This window comes from Vipera berus (genome assembly GCF_964194415.1).
Source record: "Vipera berus genome assembly, chromosome: 11".
NCBI classification, from domain to species: Eukaryota; Metazoa; Chordata; class Lepidosauria; order Squamata; family Viperidae; genus Vipera; species Vipera berus.
In genome coordinates, this window is record NC_138214.1 from 862,543 (window position 1) to 883,457 (window position 20,915).

General features: G+C 48.7%; 2 protein-coding genes across 10 annotated transcripts in view; one reads left to right on the forward strand and one right to left on the reverse strand.

Moving 5' to 3' along the window:
* Positions 1-9,369: 9,369 nt before the first annotated feature.
* HTR2C (5-hydroxytryptamine receptor 2C) lies at positions 9,370-18,930 on the forward strand (the record flags this gene model as incomplete). Its single annotated transcript, XM_081336349.1, has 3 exons — positions 9,370-9,751; positions 15,804-16,004; positions 17,361-18,930. 3 exons carry the CDS (start codon positions 9,370-9,372, stop codon positions 18,191-18,193), a joined length of 1,416 nt encoding a protein of 471 aa, XP_081192475.1. The 3' UTR covers positions 18,194-18,930.
* Positions 15,954-20,915, reverse strand: part of LRCH2 (leucine rich repeats and calponin homology domain containing 2) — a gene marked incomplete at its 5' end in the record, with an annotated part of 30,477 nt that continues 25,515 nt past the window's right edge. For 6 of the 9 annotated variants that reach the window (XM_081336347.1, XM_081336348.1, XM_081336343.1 and 3 more), the window contains one exon: positions 19,820-20,363. Of the gene's footprint in view, positions 16,051-19,819; positions 20,364-20,915 lie in introns of those variants that run through there. The other 3 variants (XM_081336344.1, XM_081336346.1, XM_081336345.1) reach the window with 3 other exon arrangements.

Below are 20,915 nucleotides of genomic sequence, written 5' to 3' on the forward strand. Positions count from 1 at the left end.
CAGACTATTTATTGCAACTCAGCTTGTTCCTTGCTTCCTTTTCCATAAAAAGCATCCACAGTCAAAATAGATAGCCAATTTTTTTAAAAAAGCTAAAACAATCAGTAATTATCAAGGAAAGAATAAAAGTATATTGAAAAAAGAGATTCAAGTGAACAACCATTTTTTTTAAAAAAAAAAACCCCTCAGAGATAAAAATCAAAAACTTGATTTTGATTACTACTGATGGAAGAAGATGCTGTATCTACTGGCTGGGCATTCAACCTCTCTTCTTCTCTTCTCTCAGAATCCTTTGCTGGTCTTCGCTTAAGTCATGGCAACATCTGGAGATGTTCACTGTGCTGAATTCCAACGGAGAGGAAGAGCTGAGTTGCAGCTAGCCAGATGGTGAAGCAGGAACTTCTTGGACCTCCTTTGGGCATCTTGACCACCTTAGAAGGGCCCAGAGACTTCATAGGCAGCCTATCCACTAACTATCTTTGACTCATGCTGGCTTGAAAGGCAACGGGTAAACATTGCCTAGGTAAGGCACAACATATGTTGCTTTGTCTCAGAGGGCTCTTCAACAGGGTGGAAAGTCCAAAGAGTAATATATGTGGTGTGTTTCCCTTCGGCTCTCAGGTTCTTCCTATACCCTTTAAGTCAGCAAAAACTGATTGAGACTGAGTGAAAATTAAGAGACCTCAATCTCACCTAATCCCCAGAATCTAGGAACATGGGAAATGTACTCTTCCAGAAGTTCCAGTTACTTGGTGGAGATTTGATCTTCTAAAAATGACATGTGTGGCAGAACATCATACTGGAGCATGTGTCCAATAATTTCCCAAGTTCAAGGAGGCATAATTTCTTGGGCACCTGGAATCTCAGAGATTCTGGGAAATTATACCTGCATTTTGACCTCTGTCAAAACCTCTGGTTTTCCTTTCAAGCCAGAAAATGCCTTGTGAGAGAGGAAACTCAGTTTATAATCTAGGTGGGCCTCCCAGGGTGAAGCTCTTGCTCTTCTGAAGGAGACAAATGGCTTCTGCACCTGCAAGCTCCGTCGTAACTGTCTTGGGTTGGGCTGCCCCACATTTGTCCACACCCCTCTCTGATAGCAATTGCAGCAATCTTTATCTGATTAAAGATTTAATTAGTCTTCATTGCATTGGACTTTTAATTACCCTCCCTGTCTTCATCTAACTTATTTATGACTTATAGTTGGCTTGGCTTGCCTCACCTGTTTAAAGTTTAAATAAGAATATCTGTTATTGTTTTTGCTAAAAATATCCCACGTTCTCCTGTGGACTTTTGCCGTCCTGACTTCTCTGCAATGCTTCATAAGGCCACGAGACCCAAAGCAAATACATTTGCAGTCAGGAGCCGAGAGGGATGAAAAAGACCGACTGCTGCTGTGTCATATTTTGTGCAATGGGAAACTGGGAACAAACATAAAAATTCCATCTTAGGCTCAATTGTCTTTTGTGGCCTTTCCAAAATCTAAACATAATTTAATCTAATTGCTGCTAAAGGAGAGGTGTGTGAGTTTCAGTACAGTGCACTGAACTCCACTTTCTCTGGCAGTAGATTGCTACCAATAAACAAATTGATTAACTTAATGAGATGCATGCAAATTTCCAAGAGCAATCGGAGCGGAGTTCAGCAGCAAAACAATATCTTTCTGTGATTAGAATCCTGGAGACGTCTGTCCATTCCCTCCAAGTAAAAGGTTGCTGAAGGTCAGCCCTTTTGTCCTGAAAACTCTGCCACCTGTGTCTCGGTTCAGTGGAAAAACGCTTGAAGTCTTTCCCAGAAAGGCCTTGGCTCAGTTAGGCTGGCTTCATCTGGGCTAGCCCATAAGAGTGCTTTGTTGCTTAATTCATAATTTTGGGGAGTCTTTCCCCATATCCTACTCTATGAACCATGGGTCAAAGAACCACAAAATCAAAGGAAGGCAAAAACTTTGCATATTGTGTAAAGCCAGCCTCTGAGGACACACAAAGGACGGAGGGTCTACATTATGGATGGGACCACCTCCTCTGGTCTGGTTGAGCCTCCCATTAACCCCAAATCGGGTTTTTAGCCTGCTGTGGTGTTTGTGGAATAAACTGCTGATGGAGTTGGGTGGAGTTCCCTGCCTTGTTTCGTGGAGTTTAGGGCTGGGGTTAAAGGCTGGTTTATTTTCCCAGGCCTCTAAAAAGCTTTAGTTTTATTGTTTGTGTTTGTTTTCATTTTTGGTCCTTTTTATTGAAGATTTCATTACATTTTTATAAGCCGCCCAAACCTATAAAGGGATAGGAAATAAATCTCCTAAATAAAAGAACTCCACAAATCCCCCTGGAGGTAATAATTGTTTTGCTTATGGCTACCCGAAATAGCTGTTTATGCAGCAGATCCGATGGCTCCAGAGACACATTGATTCCATCAGGGCATCCTGGGGGTCCCCAGTTGTAGGGCAGGGGTCTGATGTTCATGCTGTCCCAGCATGTCTCTGGTTGGCTGCAAGGGATACTGGCTGGGGGTTCCAGTCCCCCACCCACCCAATGCCTTCTGGAACTCCACCAGCTTTCCTAGGAAGTTTAGATAGATAGACCAGTGTTCCTCAACCTCGTCAACACTAAGTTGTGTGGATTTTAACTCCCAGAATTCTCTAGATAGCTGGAATCCTGGGAGCTGAAGTCAACACAGCTTAAAGTTGATGAGGTTGAGAAATACTGCAATAGATTGTGAGATTTCAAAATATCTGAGCTGTTTTTGAGGGTCTTTTGTCTTCTGGATTTCTTGCATCCATATGGCATCTGACGGATTCCTACGGTGCCTCTCCAGATGCAACGGCTGTTGCATGGCTCTACCTGTTGAATGCTCGTAGCTTTGCAGAAACTTCAGGATGCACATCTCTGCGCTGGAGGACAGCCAAAGTCTTTCTTTGCTCCCTGCCTCTCACTAAGCCAGCACAAATTATCTCCAAGGCTTTTCTGCCAATTTGTGTTGTTCAGCATCTGTCAAAAAACAAACAAATCTCCACAGCCCCACGGTTGACATTGGGAAGAGGAGGTTCCATCGCTGGACCTTAATTTCCCCAAAGCCTTTTTTCTCCCAGATAATAGAATTTGTCATTTAAAACAAACAAACAAATAAAACAATGCCTTGTTTAATTCATTCCTGAATTAAAAGGAAATGACTCCGTCAATGCATTTCCCTGCCAATTTGTGTCCCCCCTGCTAATAATACGTTGTTCCTTGAATAGATTAAAATTTGGGGGAATTAGTCACCAACTGAACTCACGTAATGGTTTAATGAAGAGGGAGATTCGCTTTGGTAATTGGGCGAATTGTTCCTGGCCAACCTGATTTGCCAACTTCCGTGGCCGGCTGGCCGGTCAGCCTGGCAGGGTTATGGGGGCTGCAGGCCAAGAGGAATTGGGGAGGGGGAGAAGGAGAAGGTTGAGGATTGGGGGGGCAGGCTATCATGGGAGTGGCTCCATTGCAGGCCGACCCCTTCTCTGCCAAGGAAGACCCTCTCAACACCAGAGAGGGAGGAGCTAGGGCCAGGGCTGCCTGGGGTTGGCCACTCCTCGGGGCTAAGACGGGTGGAGAGGTTTGTGGCCACCTCCACGGAGGCCCAGATGGGAACTGGGCACCAACCCTTCTGGACTGGGACAGGAAGGGCTGTCAGCACAGCAGGCAGAAGCTGCTTCCCTGCCTGAGGCTAAGCGAAGGGCCCTCTCCTTTCCAGCTTCTTTCTACGATAATCTGACAAGAAGCAATGGATGGGAACCATCAAAGGGAGATCCAGCCTAAAACTGAAGACGCTTCTTGGATGAGAAGCAAAACGTCTTCAAGAAAAACAAAGTCCAGCTGCCTCTTGAAAAAGCACCTTTGGGACAAGACGACCAGGAGGGCTGAGAATCTGCATAGAAATAAACCTAGAAATAAGGAGAAACTTCCTGATAGTGAGAGCAATTAATTGTGGATTGCCTCCAGAGGTTGTGGGTGCTCCATTGCTGGATATTTTTAAGAAGAGATCGGACAAACCTTCGTCCGAAATGTTTCTTGCTTAAGCAGACGGTTGAACTAGTAGACGAGAAGATCTGCAAGGTCCCTTCCAACTCGGTTATTCTGTTAAAATCAGGTTCAGCGGCCCCCCCGGCCCCCAGGCTGTGGGGCATGTGCTGCTTGAAGTATCCCCCTCCTTCTGCCTGTGGATTGGGGCTCTTCCGTAATGGTCAGTGGGGTCCCGAGAGACATTACTGGAGGGGCAGCTAGGATGGTGGTGTGGCTTGAGAGGGGGGGAGGAGGTGGGTCTGGGACATGGCTCAGAATTGCATCTTGCCTTGGGGGTGGCTCCCCTGCCCTGTGCGCTTCAGGCCCTGGGGAAGCCTCCCTTCAGACGGCCCTCCGGTTACTTGACCCCTTTCACAATTCCCCTCTGTGGAAAGGCGGATGGAGCCCAGCTGGAAACCCACCTTGACCGGGCAAAATAGCCTTGCATTTTCTGGCTCCCAGGGACAATTGGGGGAGAAGCTGGAGAGGGTGGTAAAAGCAGGCATCTCCCCCCCAACTCCCTCAAAACCTGTAACCTCCAGATATAGTAACAGAGCCCAGACTCGGGTCTCTTCTATCTAACCATGGTTCTGGTAGCAGCTCTTCCTCCTGTTCCCCGAGCCCCCCCCCCACCCGTCCCATCAGGACGTTTCCCATGGAAGTGGGGGGGGGTTCCCTGGCAGGAGGCAACTGAGGGGGATGTGGCTGACCAAAGTGTCACGGCGAGCGTGTCCGTGGAAACTTGCCGCCATCTGCTTTGACCAGCAATCATTTGAGGACAAGAAGGCCAACGGAGCTGCAAGGCTTCGGCCAGATGAGGTGGAGACGTGGTGGGGTTGGCAAGAGGAGGGCTGCTCTTTCTGAGGTCACCAAAGACGATTCTGGGGAAGAGGAGGAGGACGGGCTCCGGGTCCTTGGCGGCGACGGCTGGCTGCACGTTTTGTGGCAAAGCCTCACAGGGAAAGCTTCCGTGTTTGGTGACATCCTATGTTTCTGAGGAGGGAGAGCCGTTTCCCTCCTCATCCACCATGTGGCCAGCTGGCTTAGAACAGGACCAGGACGATGGATCAGTAAGGATCTTCCTGCATGCTTCTAAGTCCAGGAGGTTGAAGGGCTCTAAAGAGCATTTCTGGGGCTCATCCAACTTGTGAACAAAAAAGGGGGAACCATTTCCCTCATGAGTTATGGAGGACACGTCGGCCGGCCTGTCTGGCAATTCTCAAAATGAGAAAGTGCTTCATCTGGAAACGGGCTGTTTAGTTTCCTCTGTTCTTTGACAAAATAAATGTTGGTGTTAACAAAACAGGCCTTACTGTTTCTAGGCCCTTTGCCAATGCTGCTGCCTTTGGAACTCCCTGCCACTGCTGAACAGAGGCCGGGCACTGGCCCTGGTCTCCTTCAGAAGTCCTCCTGGTCGGAGCCCGCTGAGGGGTGGCCCCGATGCTCCTTTCCAGACTGGGGAAATGGGATGGCTCTCCGGGTGGGGGAGGCTGAGGAGCCCCGGCTGTAACTGTTAGATTCTTCAGGAAAGCCGGGGTGGGGGTGGGGGGCTGGAGGAGACGTGACAGGTGGGTGAGGAAAGCAGCTTCCCTGAGGATTCACACGGCCTGGAAGCACCCAGGGAGGAGGGTCTCCACAACCCCCCTTTGTCTGCTGCAGAATCAGGACTGTGGTCCTGGCTTTAAGGGGCGGCAGCTAAAGCCAAGCGAGTCCAGCTGCACGCAGCAGCAGTTGGAGCTGCCGAAGGGAAGGAAGAAAACAACTCCAGCCCTTGAGTCATCATCGCAACTTGTGGAGAGCTGATTCATGCCACAACTGGGAGCACCACGTTCCAACTCTGGCTCTGCCGTCTTCGCTGTCGTCAGAGGCAGCCAACAATAGCCCAGGCGGGGGTGGGGCTGGGCACCTGCAGCCACCAGAAAGCGAGGGAGTTGAACTCTCTCCGGCGGGAGGCGGGGACGGTCAGGGATGAGCGGACCCCTCCTGGGGGGGCTGGGAATGGCTGACTGGGGCAGATCTGGGCTCGGGTAGCCGAGGGGGGCTCTGGCTGCAATCCTGCCTATCTGCAGCCGGCATTTGTGGGGGCATCACGGGAGTGTGAAGTGCCTGCCTTCTCTGTGGCCTGATACTTATTCCTGATACGTTTTGAAGACCAAGCCAAAAGTAGCTCAATCAATTGGAATAGAGCTGGAAGGGACCTTGGAGGTCTTCTAGTCCAACCCCCTGCTCAAGTAGGGGACCCTATGCCATTCTGGACAAAAGTCTGTCCAATCTTTTTTTAGCAGCCTCCAGTGATGGAGCACCCACAGGTTCTGGAGGCAAGGAGTTCCACTGGTGAATTGTTCTCGCTGTCAGGAAGTTTCTCTTTAGTTCTAGGTTCACCAGAATGTTCTCTCAACTGTTCCTTCTGCAGGTCAAAGTTAATCATTTTTTTAATGACAGAGACATTCTCTGAGAACAACAGTCCTTTGAGAGTCAGTTGTGAGCACCCCGCTGTCTCTGGGTCATTAGCTGACACCAACTGCAAGATCTCAAAATTTTCTAGAAGACTTTTTAGACAGGACTTGGGGGGATTGTGTGGAACAAAGTTTGATGCACTGGCCTTGTGTCCCCCCCCTTTAAAGACGCTCCTTCCCCCTAAAATCAACACAGATGTGCATTCCAGCATTGTCAGGAGAGATCCAGGCTGGGTCATCCTGACATAATAACTGGGGTTCTACCTATTACAAGCCAAAGTGAATGACAAGCCATTAAGCTGGAAATTAGCTAAGGAAAGGGAGACAAAGGTCCAAAGGGTGGAAGAGAGGTTGAAAACTTCACAACTAATGTTGGCAAAGTGTACATAATTCACGTGTTTACTGCAATAATATTACATTCCTCTTTCCTTTAATGTAGGGATTTCAGCCCATCTTAATGAGCCAAGAGCAGAGCTTTGCCTTCACAGAGGTGAAGATCAAGTGAGACGAAGCTGTTGGGCATCCTCGTATTAAAGGTTCAACCCGTTACTGAACCAGATTGCAGAACAGACTGGCTTGAAATGGGATTTGGATTTGCTTGCTCTTCGCTCCAGTGACCAAGGAGCCTCTTGAGATTGTGGCTGAAAGGATTTGGGGGTGCAGGATCCCACCCGAGCAATTTTCAGATGGCTCTAAGCCTGGCTGGCCCAGCAACTGAGAACAAGACTGGGTGCAAACCATCAAGGGCAGAGCTAGAGAGAGAGAGTGGAGAGAAAGAGCCTGGGAAGCCAAAGGTGGCCCCTGGGCTGGGACTTTCCTGGGTGCAGATGGGGCTCCTCCTCCTGAGCATTCCCACAGACGAGCCCTTTGGAGGAGGCCCTGGGCCCAGGCTCACTTCCAAAAGTCAGCTAAATTCATTAAGCCATTTTTGGAAGGCAGATCAAATAATCCAGTTACGGGGAAATGCATTCGGTTAGGAAACTAAAAATAGCAACAGGAGAAAGTTTGAAAGCCAGCGAAGAGGCCGGCTTTTGAAAAGTCGGGGCATCTTCGTCCCTTGGAAGGTCACTCCAAAGATGAGGGGTCACCCCCAAAAAGGCTTCCAAGGAAGGTGGGAAAGTCAAAACATTATACTGAAAGTCCTCAATTTGTAAACCATCATTTGGTGATTTTTCGACTTTACCCAGGTCGCTGCATCCCAACGGTCTGGGGATACAAGTCCGGACACTTGGCAGAGCCATCCAAATCCAATGGGTGTTTCTTGTGTGAGTGTGTGTGGGGGGGTCCCCCTATAAAATGCTCCAGGAGCTCTTTGCCTTGCTGTCTTATAATGCTGAGAAGCTCCTCTGTGGCCTCCCACCCATCCTCCCCCAGCTTTAGTGGGGCTCATGGTCGTTCTTGCCTTAGCTTTGAAAAAGACATTGCCCTGCACAAATGCCCCATCTCTATCTGGCTCTCTTTCTCCAAGAAACCTCGGAGTTGTAAAAATACCTCTGCTAGCTTTGACCCACGTTAGCCTTGGGCTTAACAGACCTTCACCAGCCTCTTTGGCTCCCTGGGGGATGAATGCATCAGAGAGCCCCCTAGGTTTGGCTGGCCTAGCCTGCAAGTAAAAATGGTTCCTCTCGGATGCGAGCGAGTGGCGGTCGCAGCCTCTCTAGGGATCGTCCCCCTCGGCTCCCTGGAGCTGGGCTAAAGGTTTCCTGCTCTCTTCCTGACATTGATTGAGCCTCTGGGCTTTGCTGCCAGGCCTGGCCTCCTGCTGCAGTGAGGCCGGTGTTCCTCCATCCTCAAGAGGCAGGCAGATGAGAAGGAAGGGAAGCGAAAGCACTCCCATGGCCTTCCCTCTTTGGAAGGCGCTGGACCACAACTCCCATTTTGCCAGCTGGGGATGCGGGGCTACCTGGGCAAGGCCAACGCCCAGGAGGAGCCTGCCTGAAGGGCTTCCTGAGTAGCTGTTCTTCTCCGGGAGAGGCTCCCATGCTGGTCTCCGTTTTCTCTGCCCTTTCTTTAGGGTCTTGTGGAGGAGATGTGATGGGCGTGTCTCCCCCAAATCTCCTCCCCTCTTTGCTGCTTCGTTGGCCTTGTGGGATGTCCGACCGTCTCTGGAATTAGACTCACAGCCAGCTTTATTAGCCAAAATGAAATTTTCCCCCCTTCTCGAATGGCTGTGCTGTTTCTCCTCGACTCGTTCCAAATATTTCCATGTAGGGCAATGATTCCTTTCCAGCTTTCTTTGGCCTCGTGGAAGTGGCGGGGCTGAGAATTCCCCTGGGGCAAGAGTCACATTCCATCTGCTGCAGGAAATACACGGAAAGTTTTGGGGTGCCTTCAAAGGTAGTGGAAGCCAAGCTTTTTTGGGCCAGACTGAGCTCTTTGCTGATGAAGACCCCCTTCTTCGGGATGCTTCATTCTTCCGTCGTGGGGCGCTGCACATGAGACAAACGGAGGGCTTGGAAGCCCACCAGGGGGTACTTCTACTGGGCTTGGCACTACCAGAGGAGAGAAGTGAGACTTCTGGGTGTGGGGGAACAGAGCTGGTGGGGAAAGCACACATCTGCGCTCCTGTCTTGGTTCTGCCCCAGCGGCTCTGTGAGTGAAGGTGTCTTTTTCTTTCGCAGAATGCTGGCCTTGAGGACGCACTGGATATTGCTGCCAAGATCACATCACTCCTCACCAGCTGACCTCTCCAGGCTCTGGGCCCTGGCCTGCATGGCAGCCTGGAAGAACACTGCTCTGGCTTCAACAAGCTTTCATCCGCTATGGAAGGTCAAGCACCTTTGCTGGGCCAGTGCTGGGCCATCCAGTGGTTGCCTTCTGTCTTCTCCCCTCTGAGAAAGGGACCAATTTGCAGGTGCTGCTGAGGAGAGGAAGGCACCTGTGTGCCAAGGATGAGTGCCCTCAACAGTGGAGGGATTCTTGGCTTGACAACAGTATCCATCACCCTGGACTTCAGCCTGCACAGCAGCTTGATGGCTTGGCCACTGAGTCACAACTTGACTGGGAATCACAGTTTGCCAACAACTGATCCTCTGAATTCCTCCGTCGGGGCAGACATCTCTCGAAAGTCCATCAAGGAGAAGAACTGGCCAGCCCTCCTGATTCTGGTCATCATTGTCTTGACTATTGGTGGGAACATTTTGGTTATCATGGCGGTCTCCTTGGAGAAGAAACTCCAAAATGCCACCAACTACTTCCTGATGTCCTTGGCTGTGGCGGACATGTTGGTGGGCATTCTGGTTATGCCAGTATCTCTGATCACTATTCTTTACGGTAAGTCCACCATCATTAGTGTCAATAAGAGGGCTGTGGTGCCTTGGGACAAGTGCCTCCCAATGAATGCAAGAGGGGGTTGCATCCTTTCTCCACTGCTGTTCCCACTGCTGCGCTGGTCGACCTGAGCACAGGAGGGCACCCAGTTTGAGATGGGACCTGCTCTCTACCTCTTCATTTGGGGGACTGTTTTGCATGCACAGAAAGCACTGGCTTGTAGAATCCACAGGAGGAAGAGCTCCAGAGCCAGGAGTCTTCAGGGGATGGTCTAGCGATCTGTGGGTCTTCAAAGGGGCCAGGGACACTAATGCTGAGATGACGGGACCCTTATGGGCAGCAGAAGGGAAGTGGGGTTTTGTGGCATCTCTTACTTTCATTCAGTGTTTCCCAACCTGGGCCATTTGAAGATGTGTGGATTTCAACTCCCAGAATTCCATGCTGGCTGTGGAATTCTGGGAGTTGATGTCCACACTTCTTCAAATGGCCCAGATTGGGAAACACTGAACCAATTGATGTACGCGACTGAGATTTGGGAAATCATTGCAAAAGCTATACTTCGTGGCTGAGCACTCTGTGCCAAGGGTGTTGGCCAAGAGAAGGGTGAGGAGATGAATGGAACAGCGGTCCAGAGACTTAGAATCCTTTCCCCCCTATTCTGCTTCCAATCTCTGGAGACGATTCCTTGGGGCAACTTCAAAGACAGGCTTTCCAGTGGAGAAAAAGCTGCTTGGATCAATTGGCCTTGCCTTCCCACGCCCATCAGGTGCCCTTCAATTGGATGGGAACACCACTCTACTCTTCTGCAGTCCTCCAGAGCAGCCGCGCCAGCTACAGGTCATGGGGGTGGAAGATGGACACATCTGGAGAATGCCTGGTTTGAGAGCCGCTTTTATAGTTTCCCTCAATTCTTGAAACAATGCTCATTCTTTAAAAAGCAGACATGTCCTCTTTCCCCACATGGCTCTGCCCTTCACATCTTCCTCAGCCACCGTCTTTCTGTAGAAGTCAGGATTCCTTGATCTGTGCCTGGTTGCAGCCCCTTTGGAGGGGCCACCAGGCCCGACTGCTGGGGGAGACTGGAGCAAAGGGTTGAAGGGCGAAGCCTTCGCTAGTTCAACTTCCTCTCGTGTCTGACTGACAGGCAACTGTTACGCCTGACATCTTATGTGTTTTCCGCCACAGGAAGATCCTGAAGGACTAATTAAAAATCTGTGCTAATAAATAGAAGCCAACGTGGAGAGGCATAATAAAAACTGTTGAGTTTGAACTCCTGGAAAGCAGGATTGGAGCGTGAAATCTCAGGAACAAGAAAGCCAACCCAGCCCTTAAGGAAGGAACACGGTGTGTTTTCTTGGCAAACCATTCTTCAGTCTTTCTCACATATTAGGGCAGAATGTTCTTCAGTCTTTCTAGAAGAACATACAGGAATATGGATAATAGCAACATGATGTTGAACTATCTCTATTCAGATGGGTTAGAAAGTTGGCAGTCCTAACCTAGCCTCAGAGGTTAAGCAAGGTTTAACAGTAACCCTAATTTGGATGAGAGTCCACCAGAAATTTCTGAAGGTCTGAAGCTTATCCTGGAAGTTGGAAAAAGTTCCTGGAGGAAGAGAAAGACCAACTGCTTGCATAATGTTGCCAAGAGAAGATCATGGATGTTGTCTGCGGAGTTCCCAGGAGCTGAATTTGACTCCAGGAATCTTCTTGGGTTGAATGCTGTACCTTCTGTAGGAATCGTAAGAGAAGAACAGGGAGAACTGGAGGGCGGAGCAAAACGAGTTATTAGATTAGAATCCAGGCGTGGGCACAAAAGACCCAAGTCCAGCTCCCTCTTGAATTTCGTTGACACTTACTGTATCTAGTGCCAATTTAGTGCTGATGGTTGATTGACCAGATTCTTGTGTATAGGCTTCAGTAATCATTCTCGAATGGTCCTGATTCTTTGAGCCTGATAGGAATGTAGGAATCCAATTTTTAATTTGATTGGAGATCTGCCTCCCTGCCTTTCTTCCACACACAACTGAGTTTGTACAATGCAGAAGACCAGAATGTGCTTGGCTAACTGTTGGGGGTCAAGAGGTAAATCCAACCTGGTAGGTTAGGCTACACATCAGTGGGTTGTGCTAGCTGGTTAACTGGTTTAATTATTAGCTGGTTTTTATCTTACCTTTCTGGCAGGAGTTCAAGGCAGTATCTACAGCTCCTCGCTCCACAACAACAGCTTTGGGGCCGGAGAAAGAGGGTCTTCCATGGCTGAAAGTGGAGTAGAAGACAGTCCCAACCCCCTTAACCCCCTTAACCCCTTCCAGCCTCCTATTCCTCTGTCTTTCATCTTTAGCTGTTTCACCTGACTTCATGCTGCTCTTTTCATTGCTCTGTGTTTATTGATCATTGTTTTGTTTTTAAATGTTGAAATGCCAAGATTCCTACAAGCGAAAGAGCAGCTTGGAATCACTCCATAAGTACCCAATTACCTCCTCAGCTCTGCAAGCCAGAATTTCTGCTGCAAACATTTTCAGTTTTCAAAACAAACTTTGTGCGCATCACCTGGGGCCTTTTTATGCTGAAGGCAATGGCAACTGGGGGCTGACTCCACAAAAAGGGATGGTTTTGTGCTCTAAATTGGGGCTTGGCTGTTCTTTTTCAACCTCGCTTCTTGCAACTCGGAGCTTCCTCTTGAGGATAGATGCAGAGCTTTAAAGTGCCAGGTATTTCCAGATATTTTGCAGATAAACTGAATCACACACAGAGTCCCTCCCTGTTCATTATGTAGATTTAGCATTTCCCAACCTTGGCAACTTTAAGCTGGGTAGACTTCAACTCCCAGAATCCCCCAGCCAGCACAGGGAGAATTCTGGAAGCTGAAGTCCACACAGCTTAAAGTAGCTGAGGTTGAGAAAAGCTGCTCAAGAAATGGTCAGCGATATCCGTCTCTCTGGCTTGGGGCTAACAAGCCACCTCGGCTCCTGCTGCCAATGGAGGCAAGCAGAACTTTGGAAGACCAGCAAGGAAGCAGCTTGGCTGAGGTGAAGGAATATTTCCAGGCAGATGGCCTTGCTTCTCCCCCAAGGGGGGCACATTAGCCTGCTCTCTCCTCTCCTCTGGGAGGGAGTGAAATGCCACCTTAACTGAGAGCTCTGGGGAAGCAAAGTCACACCTGCTTCTCAGTCCCTAAAGGTTTCTCACGCCAAAGGTAGAGCGAGCCCAGCTCTGCCTCCCTGACGAGGGAGTCCTAGCACTGTGAAATCAGTTGTTTCATAGCTGCACTTACATGAGCTTTTAGCAAGAACTTTTTTTCACATAGTTTACACATATTTGCATTCTCAGATTTAAGTGTTTGAAAGACCTCATGGGTCTGGTTTAAGAAGCAAAGAAGACCTCTGTGCCTCTGAAGGAAACATCTCCATTGCCTGAGCTCTGCCATTTTTAAGATGTATGGGCTGCAATGTTGGCTGGGGAATTTGATGGGTTGAAGTCCACGCATCTTGAAATTACAGGAGTTGAGAAGCACCCACTTAATGCAATACCCAGGGAGAAAATCTCCCTGTGCAAACATAGCAATGACCCCAATTCCTGGCTTATAACTCAAGAGACATTCCCACAGCACATACGTTTTGTCTGTTCTTTAAAAAATCTCAAGCACTGCAAAGTAGTAAACACGGGAAATGTATTTCTAGCAGGCTCACAGACCTGTCCCTTTGCCAGGAGGGATGAAAGGTGGAACACCTCCACTGCAGAACATCTGCTCGTTCTCCCAGGTCTGCTCAACTGGTTCCCTTGAAACTTTGGGGAGCAGCTGCCACACTGAGCTTGGTGGATCTTTATAATAGGGCGGTCTCTTGGCTCAGTCCCTGGTCTGCTGTGGAGTGGGATCTGGGATCTCAACTGGGCTGGGAAAAGTCTGCAGCCTTGGAGAGCCACCAACCAACAAAGAAGACAATCCAGGGCTGAAGGGAGAAAGAAATGGCCGGGTCAGTTTCTGAAGGAGACACCATCATCCATGAGCAAGGCTACCTTTTAGTAAGAAGGGAGAGATCTGAGCATCTTTCCCAATTTGTGACAGAGTCCATATTTGAACTGAGAAGCTGTAGCCATCCAGGATCTGTTGGAATCCTCTGTCTGCCACCAACCAGCTCTGGCAGTTTGAATCCCTTCTCTGATGCTTCCACATGATGCCTGGAACCCTCTGTTGGGTTAGTTCTTCTCAAGAGCTTCCACATGGAATTGCCTCCTTTGCCAGTAAGCTTACACCCTCATCATCTTGGTCTTGCCCTGCGCAAAAACCAGATATGGGCCAGAGCAAATCAGAGGGAAAGAAAACTAATGATGAAGGCCACAACAAATATCCCAGGAGTAATTAGGAGATATACAAAAGGAAGCGAGGGGGTCTGGCACACCTGTGCAACCTGAAGCGCAGGCCCGCCTGGCCGTAACGCTTCAGGAGTGTTGAGAAATGCAGATTGTAGCTGAAGTTCATCCGTCTGTCAACTGCCAGGCTGTGGTTCGCGCTCTCCACCGCTGGGGAGGACCCATCAGTCCATCTGCAGGATCTCGTCTGAGACGGAGGCAGCTGGCTTTTCAACCTTGTCAGGAAAGTGAATGCCATTAACAAGTTCAGCTGGAAAATTAATCCATTATTTCCTCTGAAAAGTTCAGGAGCGCACTTTGGATGCTGGAAAGCAGAGCAGTCTTCGGAGAAAGGAGGGGAGGAATTTTCAAGAGACTTAAACAATTTCCTATTTCTGGTGCTTCGATTGACGGCTACCAGTTGCTGTTTTTATGGCAGCTTCTCCCCTCTTGCCTTGGGCACTTTAGAGAGCTCTGCGGGGGCTCAGATGTTTCCTTTGGCATCCCAAAGCTGTCCGTGTTTTAGAGATTGATGGTATTCAGGACACGGCTCATCATTCTACATTCATTTCCTTAAACCATTTATATCTCTTTTGTTTAAGCACACAAAATCCAGACTGCTTTTGAAAATCCTAAAACTGGGAATGTGCTTGTCTCTGGATACATAAAGGATTTGAAACAGCCTTTCTGCATATTTTTTCCCCCAAAGGGACCTGGAGAATGAAAATGCCCTGGCTGGACACTTACAGAACAACGGCAGCCCCTTTGAAAGATGTTTGGGGCCGTGTACAGGTCCAGCCCCTGACTGCAATTCAACAAGGCAGCTGTGCTTTGGAAAGACAGGTTCTCTGCAGGGATGAAAATGGGAGGCTGATTTTTAAGGGCTTCACTTGTTAAAATTGTCCTTTTTCAGGTTCATCCTCATACCTTATTACAGCCAAAAGCAGGGAATATAAAACACAGATAAAAATAGAAAAATAGAACTCTGGATGACATCAAGATGATCAACAAACAAACCGAAACATCACTATGGGAGGCTTTGCATTAATATTTTATTCCATTTAAGAAATGCCCCCAACCCCAGTGCACAATTTTGCTTGTCACATAATCAGGTTAAATCTTGGGACAAATTCCAAAAGATTGCCTAGAGATTTGGACTCCTCATTTTGGAACAGAAGAAGCTGCATCGTGTCTTCTGCCTAAGTTCACTTGGCACCCCAAGTATGGATCAGGGTCCTCAGCCAAGGCCTCCAAGCTTCACCGGCAAGCTCTGTTTACTCAGCAGGAAGCAGTCACCAAATCACCCCGGTAGGAATCTGCAACCATCAGGATATCATATTTATACCTTTGTAGTCCACCGGTCTTGAAGTTGCCAAGGTTGGATCCCCCCTGATCTAGAAGATGGTTTTCTCCTGGGTGGGTTTTCTTCCCCCCGGCCTGTCGAGGCAGTGACTCCCCATGAGGGTTCCTTCCCCTGTTCCTGGATCCTGTCGTGGGTGTGGTACCTCCTGCGTGCCAGGCGCTTTGCCCCAGCATCACTCAAGGGCATTTCCTGTGGTGGTACCCATCTTGTGGTTGAGTGACTGGAGAGCCTCCTCCTCCTTCCTCCCTCCCTCTCTTTCCTCTCCCTCCTCTTCTGTTCTGGGCTGGAGCCCTCTTCTGCTCACGTCTCCTTCCTTGCCTCTCCCTTCTCTCTCTTCCAGATTATGCCTGGCCCTTGCCTAAACAACTGTGTCCCATCTGGATTTCCCTAGATGTGCTCTTCTCTACGGCCTCCATCATGCACCTTTGTGCCATCTCCCTCGACCGCTATGTCGCCATCCGCAACCCCATTGAGCACAGCCGGTTCAATTCCCGCACCAAGGCCATCATGAAGATCGCGGCCGTCTGGACCATTTCGATGGGTAAGTGGTCCCTCTCGTTGACCAAGGACTTGTCCTCAGGGATGCTCTGTTGAAAAGGATAATCACAATGGTAATAAAACAATAAGTTCGAGACCTTTGCGTTGTCTGGGCTGAAGGACGGCAGATAATCAATTGCTGCGGAAAACCAAAGGTATTTATTTTCATTCAAATGCTTGGAAGAGTTTATTCGAGAGGAATCTTGGTTGCCTCTCCGTTTTACCTGTTTAATATTGCATATTTAAAATGATTCATTCTAGTTAACCAATCAATCTTCTACTAGATTTAATCTAGATTTCATTAGGCTTTGACTTTTTTCTTTTTCTTTTTTACAGACTGGAGCCAGTCAGTCAGTCAACCATTCAGCCCATAACAGACCAATCAATGCTTCATGAGCGGCTGCCTAGAGCAGCGTTTCTCAATCTTGTCAGCGTTAAGAAGAGTGCACTTCGTTTGGAGAATCCTAGGATTTGAAGACCACACCTCTTCACATTGCCAAGCTTGAGAAACACTGCTGTAGGGTAACACCTGGCAGCTTCTCACCCTGCTTAGAAGCAGGACCCCTTTGCTATGGGTGTCCCCATGCCCTGGGACCACAAGGGTGACCTGCCCCCTCCGTGGACCTGTCTTGTCAAGAGAGAATCTTGAAATGAAACGTAACTGCTTCTACGTGATGGGGATTGGAGGGGGGAAAGTGAGGAAGGGAGATGTGGGGTGGGCCCCTCAGCCGCATAGAGAAAGTTAGGCAGAAGCCTTTGGCTTCAGCAATGTTTCTGTCCAAGATGGCCGCCTGCCTTCCCATCAGGACCGTGGGCACCATCTAGCGGAGCCAAGAAAGATCACAACTTATTTCTCAAAACGATGTCACATTTCTGGCATACTTTGTAGGAAAAGGTGCCCATAGCTTTATTTAGGTTTGGGGGACTTTCCTGTAAATCAACTTCACCTCTACAGTCAAAGTCACAATAGTATAAGAAGGGGAAGGAAGTTCAGCACAATCAAATGAGCAGGACTCTGTTAATCAGAGCCAATCTCAAAAAAATAAAATATATATAGACTCAGCTTTTCTGGAGAACTGAGAGGTCTTGGAGAGTTAATACCAAGGACGTGGGAAAATGTAGATGTGTCTTGGCCATTTCATTAAGCATCTCTAAACTGACCCCAAAGTCACTCTTTCCCCAGCTGCCCCGGACACCTTCACTTCCTTTGACAGAGGAAGCTCTGGTGGGACATGTCACTCTGACAATGCCCAAATCAAAGGTATTCAAGGCCCAGTTGCCAATTCAATGAAAGTAGCAGCCCTTTTCTCTGTGTCTGCTTTCTTGATGGTCTTTCTTCTTGGCCTGTCTTCTCCTCCAGGTATTTCACTGCCCATCCCGGTCATCGGCTTGCAAGATGATTCCCGGGTCTTTGTGAATGGAAGCTGTGTCCTAAACGACGAAAACTTTGTCCTCATCGGCTCCTTTGTGGCTTTCTTCATCCCCCTGATGATCATGGTGGTGGCCTACTGCCTGACCATCCAGGTCCTGCAGAAGCAGGCGTCTCTCTTCCTCTACGGGGAGCCCCTCAAGCCGAGGAGGAGCAGCATGAGCTGCCTGAGGAAGGACCCCAACGTGGAGAACCTCTCCATGCTGCAGAACCACGAGGCAGCTTCCCACTTAAACTCTCCAGTCAACAAAGAAGGAGTTCTTTTCCGGAAAGGCACCATGCAGTCCATCAACAATGAACGCAGGGCCTCCAAGGTCTTGGGGATCGTCTTCTTTTTGTTCCTGATCATGTGGTGCCCATTTTTTATCACCAACATCCTGTCTGTTCTCTGCAAGGACGCCTGTGACAAGGCTGTCCTCCGTGAGCTTCTGGATGTGTTCGTTTGGGTGGGCTACATCTGCTCAGGGGTCAACCCCCTTGTCTACACACTCTTCAACAAGATCTACCGCAGGGCTTTCTCTAACTATATCCGGTGCCGCTACGAGAGCGGCAAAAGGGCCTCCCAGCTGCACAACCAGTGCCCCAACATCTCCTCCACAGCCTTCTGCGGGAAGGATCTCAACTTGAACAGTTACCGCCAGGAACTCAACAGCACGGAGCTGGAGGAGGAGGAGGAGGAGGAGGAGGAGGCTTTGGCTGTGCATGTGGGGACCCCGGAGATCTCAGTAAACAGCTGCAGCAGGGAGAAAACAAGCAGTGTGTAAACTTACACACTTCTACTCCTGTCTGAACTTCACAGCTACAAACAATGTTCCTGTTAGTCAAAGAACAATGTAAATAAGGCATTAAGAACAAAACCTTATTTTTCCATTTCAGCTTTCATACTTGTAGCTCCTCGTTTTGCACCATTCTTAAAATCAGAACCTGTCTTGGTTGTGGGGAACGGAGCAGGTGGGTTTCCTGTGGGAGCAGCTGCTTGTTTTGCTTATGGAAATCTTATTTTTATTCTGGTGCATGAACAAAACACCCTTAATCTCAGGTGGGTTTTCTTTTTTTATCTTTCTTTTTGTTGGGTCTCAGTGGTCAGTTATGAGTAAGTCACATATCAAATAAAGGGATTTGGGCTTGGAGATGTCAGCGTTTCTTATTGGGATACCCGAACAAGACCCTGGATGAACCGCTGCCCATCTTCTCGGCTATGTAAGTCTTGATCTTGGTCATGGAGGGTAGTGAAAGTGCCCCCCCCCATTTGCCACAGCTGGACTGGTGATAGTTGGAGGATGTTAGAAGACAACCTGCCAATTGCCAATATTGTATCACTGCTGGGGAAACTGTTGTGCTACTTGTGGGCTCTGGGCCTGTCAAGCTGGCCCCCTGAGCACTCTCAGTGGGGGAAATCTCTGCTGCCAGGAATCTGCCAGAGCGTGTCGCTGGAGAAGGGGGCCTTCAAAGCCCTCCCTCGGCTTTCCAACAGCGGAGAGGGGACGAAGAATGTTAATTGTAGAAGTCTTCTTCCGAGCTCTACATGGCTCTTCTCGTCCCCTTTGGTTTCCTGGGCTGGGGAGGCCTCCCTCCACCATGACCTGACATGACAGCAGTATTCCAGTGTTTGAGAGGCTGATACAAAGAGGGGGGGGGGGTCAACAATGGATGGATGGATGGATGGAAACTAATCGAGGAGAGGGGCAACCTGGAACTAAGGAGAAATTTCATGACAATGAGAACAATGAACCAGTGGAAGAGCTTGTCTTCAGAAGTTGTGGGTGCTCCATCACTGGAGGCTTTTAAGAAGAGACTGGAACAACCATTTGTCTGGAATGATATAGGGTGGCCTGCTTGAGCAGGGGGGTGGACTAGAAGACCTCCAAGGTCCCTTCCAGCTCTATTCTGATTGATTTCTGCAGCTCCAAATATTCAGCCCTTGATGAAATTGGGCAGGGACAAAGAAATGGGCACCTTTTGTTTTCTTGTCCAGGAAAGTGATGGGCTGAGCACCTTCAGCGAAGACCACTAGATGGGAACCTCCTTAAACGGTAAAAACAGCTTTCAGGTATGAAATTGTTCCTTGCTGAGCTGTGGTTCCTCCTACTAGCATTTTTCCCCACAAGGTTGTCATTGTGAAAAAAATGGGAACAACGGGGGGGGGGGGGGAACCACAGGAGGGAAACCTAGGGAGGCCAAATCTATCTCTAATGAACTCTTAAAGCCGGGTTGGATCAGTTAGAAGCACAGCCCTGATTCCCCCCCCCAAAAAAAGGTGAAGGGGCCGTGCTTCTGGCCGGACAACCCTCCCCCCCACCCCTCCAGCTGTTGTGTCACTCACATGCAGCTTTGCTGCAACCATCCAGACAAATGTGGACCCAAAAGCTACAGAACACACAACGCCAGGGGAGAATTACGAAAGACTTTTCATTTTATACACAGAATATGTACATTAGGTTTATCCATGCAGATTTCAATAGAAAACTCTGTACAAAAGAAAACAAAGCAGGACTGTTCCAGGAAACGCGGACGTCGGAAGCTCCAGCAAGAAGAAATCCAGAAAGCGCCAAAGAGTTGTGTAACACGGCACCAGCGAGAACAGGAAAGAAGCATGAATTCCAAATGGCAACAGACACAGACGCAAAAGAAATGTTCCTGGCTACTTCCAAACTGATTTGCATTTAGAGCAACTGTGTGAATTTGGCTAGGATTAGGAATTAAAGAAAGGAGATACAAAAGGAATGGTTAACAATTAAGTAGTAGGGTTTTTTTTTTAAAGAAGACGACCCTGACAAACACAAAACTCATCACCTGGACCCTTTTGGTCCACAGATCATTCCACAGTTTGCACATCTCTGCTTAACCCCGACTCCACAACTGAGCATCAACCTGGCTTGGCTGGAAGGCGTCTCCCTTCACCTTTTGGCGCTCTGGCTGGGCTCGTGTTGCTGCCTGCATGCCGGAGAAATGAAGGACCGGGGCCCAAGAGCTGGTTATTTATTTATTGCATCTATTCATGACTTAAAAACTCCTGGGCCTCCTAGGTATTCTCTGCACAAGAATTATACGGAGGCCAGATAGTGAGAAGAGAACATTTATAAAGGGACGGGGCAGAAAAATTAGATTCATATAAAAACAAAATAAAGTAGACTAATACATGGAAGAAACACACACACACACACACACACACACACACACAATATGACTTTGCTTTATTTACCCAGTGTCTGGGGGAGTGGGGGGGGGGAAACTAAGAATTTCATTTACCTCTATTTTTCCATACGTTTGTTCTTAAGATAGGATGCCTCCCTTTTTATTAAAAAGGAATTAAAAATCCTAGCTCCTACAACCTTAAAAGCCTCCAAACCAGCAAATAACAAAACCAATAAATAGCTGAAGACCAAATTTTCCCAGTAAGGTACCCTGAACCCATGCCTGTCCTGGCTGAAGGTTAGGGCAACTGAACGCCAATATATACAGAGAACAATCAACTGGAGCAGGCTG